Below are 3,986 nucleotides of genomic sequence, written 5' to 3'. Positions count from 1 at the left end.
TATAAACCCCATACTTCATAGGCCACAAGTTCATTAAAAAACAAGTTAGCTGGGTGCAGTAGCTGACACCTGTAATTCCAGGAAGGCTGAGTCAGGTGGATCAGGAGTTCAAGACCAGCCTGGCCAAGATGGTGAAACGCCGTCTCTACTAAAAATACAAAAATTAGCCAGGCGTGATGGTGGGCACCTGTAATCCCAGCTACTCAGGAGGCTGAGGCAGAGAATTACTTGAACCCAGGAGGTGGAGGTTGCAGTGAGCCGAGATCATGCCACTGCCCTCCAGACTGGGCGACAGAGTGAGACTCCGTCTCCAAAACAAAACCAAACAAAAGTTCAGAAAATCATACATTATTTTACCATTGGAAAAAATAAAAAAATTGCCAGGCACAGTGGCTCACGCCCGTAACCCAGCATTTTGGGAGGCCGAGGTGGGTGGATCACCTGAGGTCAGGAGTTTGAGAACAGCTGGGCCAACATGGTGAAATTCTGTCTCTACTAAAAATGCAAAAATTAGCTGGACGTGGTAGTACGCACCTGTAATCCCAGCCACTCGGGAAGCTGAAGCATGAGAATAACTAACCCAGGAGGCAGAGGTTGAGCCGACATCGTGCCACTGCACTCCAGCCTGGGGGACAGAGTGATACTCCGTCTCAAAAAAAAAAAATAAATAAAAAATAAAAAAGGAAAAAAGAAATTGTGTTTCTTTTCCTTTCTCTACTCAACCTGCTTCTTGAGCTACTATCTATGAGCTATAGTAACAATATCTAAAACTTCCATATATAATTGAACATATGCCAGATATTCTTCAGTGCTTTATCTATGTTAACTTTTTTAATGACCCATGAAACTAACACTCATTAAGTATGAGAAGTTCTAGAGTACCTGGGCCACCAGAATTCCAATTACGATGCCCAGCTGGTTGAGAGTGCCAAAGGCACCCCGCAGGGCAGTAGGCGAGATCTCTCCAATGTACATAGGCACAAAACCTGTGCACAGTCCACAGAACAGGCCAATAACTAAGCGGCCCAAGATCAGCATTTCAACCGACTCAGCTATTTTACACAGTCCCATAAGGCAGCCACCAGCGACAGCCAACAGGTTGACAATCAGCATTGAATTACGCCTGTAAGGTTAATCAAAGACAAAGTGGAATTAGCAAAGTGAGAGGCTCCTAACCTCTCCTCTTCTGTCCTCATTATTCTGCTCTTCTCCAGGCTCATATCAACTCCCTTCTTGGTCTAACTTTTCTTTTTCACTTTCTTTCTTTTCTTTTCTTTTTCTTTTTTTTTTTTTTTTTTGAGACAGAGTCTCGCTCTGTTGCCCAGGCTGGAGTGCAGTGGCGTGATCTCGGCTCACTGCAACCTCTGACTCCCGTGTTCAAGCAATTCTCTGCCTCACGCTCCTGAGTAGCTGGGATAACAGGCACCTGCCACCACGCCCAGCTAATTTTTTTTGTGTTTTAATAGAGATGGGGTTTCACCATCTTGGCCAGGCTGGTCTTTAACTCCTGACCTCATGATCCGCCCGCCTCGGCCTCCCAAAGTGTTGGGATTGCAGGTATGAGCCACCACACCCAGACCTTTTTTACTTTCTATTATCAGAACATTTCTAGTTGGGAGTCAGGCATGATGGTGCCCACCGGTAGTCCCAGCTACTCAGGGAGCTGAGGTGGGAGGATTGCTTGAGACTGGGAGGTCGAGGCTATAGTGAGCTATGATCGGGCCACTGCACTCCAGCCTGGGTGACAGAGCAAGGCCCTACTTCTTGGGCAGAGGGAGGGCATGGGGGAAGAACATTAGCAAGTAAATTAGGTTGCCTTATCAGTTTTTAAACGTGAGTTCCACTCCATTTCTAGAATATCTAATTGGCAAATTAAAACAGTTCCTTCGTCAGTCATAACTGAAAATAAATTCTACCTTCTAAAATAGGTTACTACGCTAGTATAAAATAAGAAGATTCAGTTTTCAGCCAGGTGCGGTGGCTCATGCCTGTAAGCTTAGCACTGTGGGAGGCTGAGGTGGGCGGATCACCTGGGGTCAGGAGTTCGAGACTAGCCTGGCCAACATGGTGAAACCTCATCTCTACTAAAAATACAAAAATTAGTCGAGTGTGGTGGCGGGTACCCATAATTCCAGCTACTCAGGAGGCTGAGGCAGGAGAATTACTTGAACCAGGGAGGCGGAGGTTGCAGTGAGCCAAGATTGCACCATTGCACTCCAGCCTGGGTGACAAGAACGAGACTCCGTCTCAAAAAAAAAAGAAGATTCAGTTTTCTTTTTTTGGCCATTATCTACATTTGCCAGAGACTAAAGATAATTCCTACCAATCCTGTGTAAGATAACAAAAACATTTATATGAGACCCCTTTTTTTTTTTTTTTTTAGAAAAGTAATCAACTTTGGACCTTGTAAATTAAGTATGTTTCTGGAAACCCCATAGTTGAGCTTACTAGGGAATAATTCTGAACTAGCCCTAGCTGGACTGCAAAGGCCAATCACTCACACAGTTCATCTCTTGTGTAGCTGGGCGGGAGCTATGGAGGGTAGAAGAGCTCCAAGCAAGAGCAGTCATATTCGGGGCCAGTTGGACTAGGTTTCCCTTGATTAGAATTCAAGGTGTTCTTATTCAAAGGCATCATCACCTCCCTGCCCTAACTCTCCACACTTGTCCTCAGTGCAGCTGTAGAGCCCACTTCCTTGCCCAGTTTCTAGTCAATACCTGCCAAAGCGGTTGACAAAGAGTCCGACGGAAAAGGAGCCGATCATACCCCCGACGGAGAATATGGCCACAGACAAGGACCAGAGAGACGTGAGCAGCACCTCAGAGGGAAGGGCATTTGCCTTCTCCATCAAACTTTTATTGATAAATTCCTTTATGATCTGCAAAATAAAAGGGTTGGTGGGAGGACACACTATTACAATTGGATGAGAACAAAAGATACAAATATGCTGGGCGCAGGGGTTCACACACCTGTAATCCCAGTACTTTGGGAGGCTGAAGCGGATGGATCACCTGAGGTCAGGCGTTGGAGACCAACCTGACCAACATGGTGAAACCCCGTCTCTACTAAAAGTACAAAATTAGCGGGTTGTGGTGGCAGGCGCCTGTAATCCCAGCTGTTCGGGAGGCTGAGGTGGGAGAATCGCTTGAACCTGTGGGGCGGAGTTTTGCGGTGAGCCGAGATAGCGCCATTGCACTCAGGCCTGGGTGACAGAGCGAGACTGCGTCTCAAAACAAACAAACAAAACAAATATTAGGGATCATTTCCTCCCTAGAGAATCAAGGGAATAAATAGACGGGAATGGAAGAGGCAGATAACATATTGGAGTTAATGTTAACTCTCCCTGGAATAGTAATTTTTCATGTGTCCTGAATATCCCAGTAGGTGGCAGCACTGATGTTCACCCCGGCCCTCTGCGAAGCGAATCCAGCTGCTTTGTACCTAACCCCTAAGGGATAATACAGGAAGTCTATCACTGTGGGTGAAAGAGTGGGAGGAAGAACAGCACCGCCCAGGGTTCAGGGAGTAAATGAGCTTTTTGCTTTGATTAAATGAACCCACTAATTTTCCCCACCAATATTGTCTCCATCTTCAGTCTTGGACAGGATAGATACAAAGTTTGTCTTAAAATCCCCTAGTTTGGGGAGGGACCCTCACTAACTGTGTTGCCCAGGATGGTGTTTAACTCCTGGGCTCAAGTGATCTTTAGGCCTCAGCCTCCGGAGTAGCTGGGACTCCAGACAGGTGCCACCGTGCCTGGCCTTAAATTCTGATTTCTTGAAACTCTGCTTAAAGGAGTAACTTCCCTATTCCAGATTCTAATTCTTGTGGCCTGGTACTCACTCTTTCAGGAGCATTGATGACCCCAGTGTTGTAGCCAAACTGGAAAGAGCCGATTGTAGCAACTGTGATGGCAAAGATCAGAGCTGGGGTGACCTGGAGGGAGGAAGACAGGGAGGAGAGAGTGGTCCTTAAAACTTGTGATT

At 46.4% G+C, this 3,986-nt stretch overlaps 1 protein-coding gene across 1 annotated transcript; it reads right to left on the bottom strand.

Moving 5' to 3' along the window:
* Positions 1-882: 882 nt before the first annotated feature.
* LOC112617764 (solute carrier family 2, facilitated glucose transporter member 3-like) lies at positions 883-3,936 on the bottom strand (the record flags this gene model as incomplete). The annotated part of the gene is made up of 3 exons (XM_025374461.1): positions 883-1,123; positions 2,718-2,878; positions 3,844-3,936. Coding segments are annotated over 3 exons (495 nt in total), but the record flags the coding sequence as incomplete, so codon positions are not given.
* Positions 3,937-3,986: the final 50 nt, after the last annotated feature.

This window comes from Theropithecus gelada, unplaced genomic scaffold (genome assembly GCF_003255815.1).
Source record: "Theropithecus gelada isolate Dixy unplaced genomic scaffold, Tgel_1.0 HiC_scaffold_4074, whole genome shotgun sequence".
Classification (NCBI taxonomy): domain Eukaryota; kingdom Metazoa; phylum Chordata; class Mammalia; order Primates; family Cercopithecidae; genus Theropithecus; species Theropithecus gelada.
Note: the sequence above shows the minus strand (reverse complement) of the source record. Positions and strands in the feature narration are given on the sequence as shown.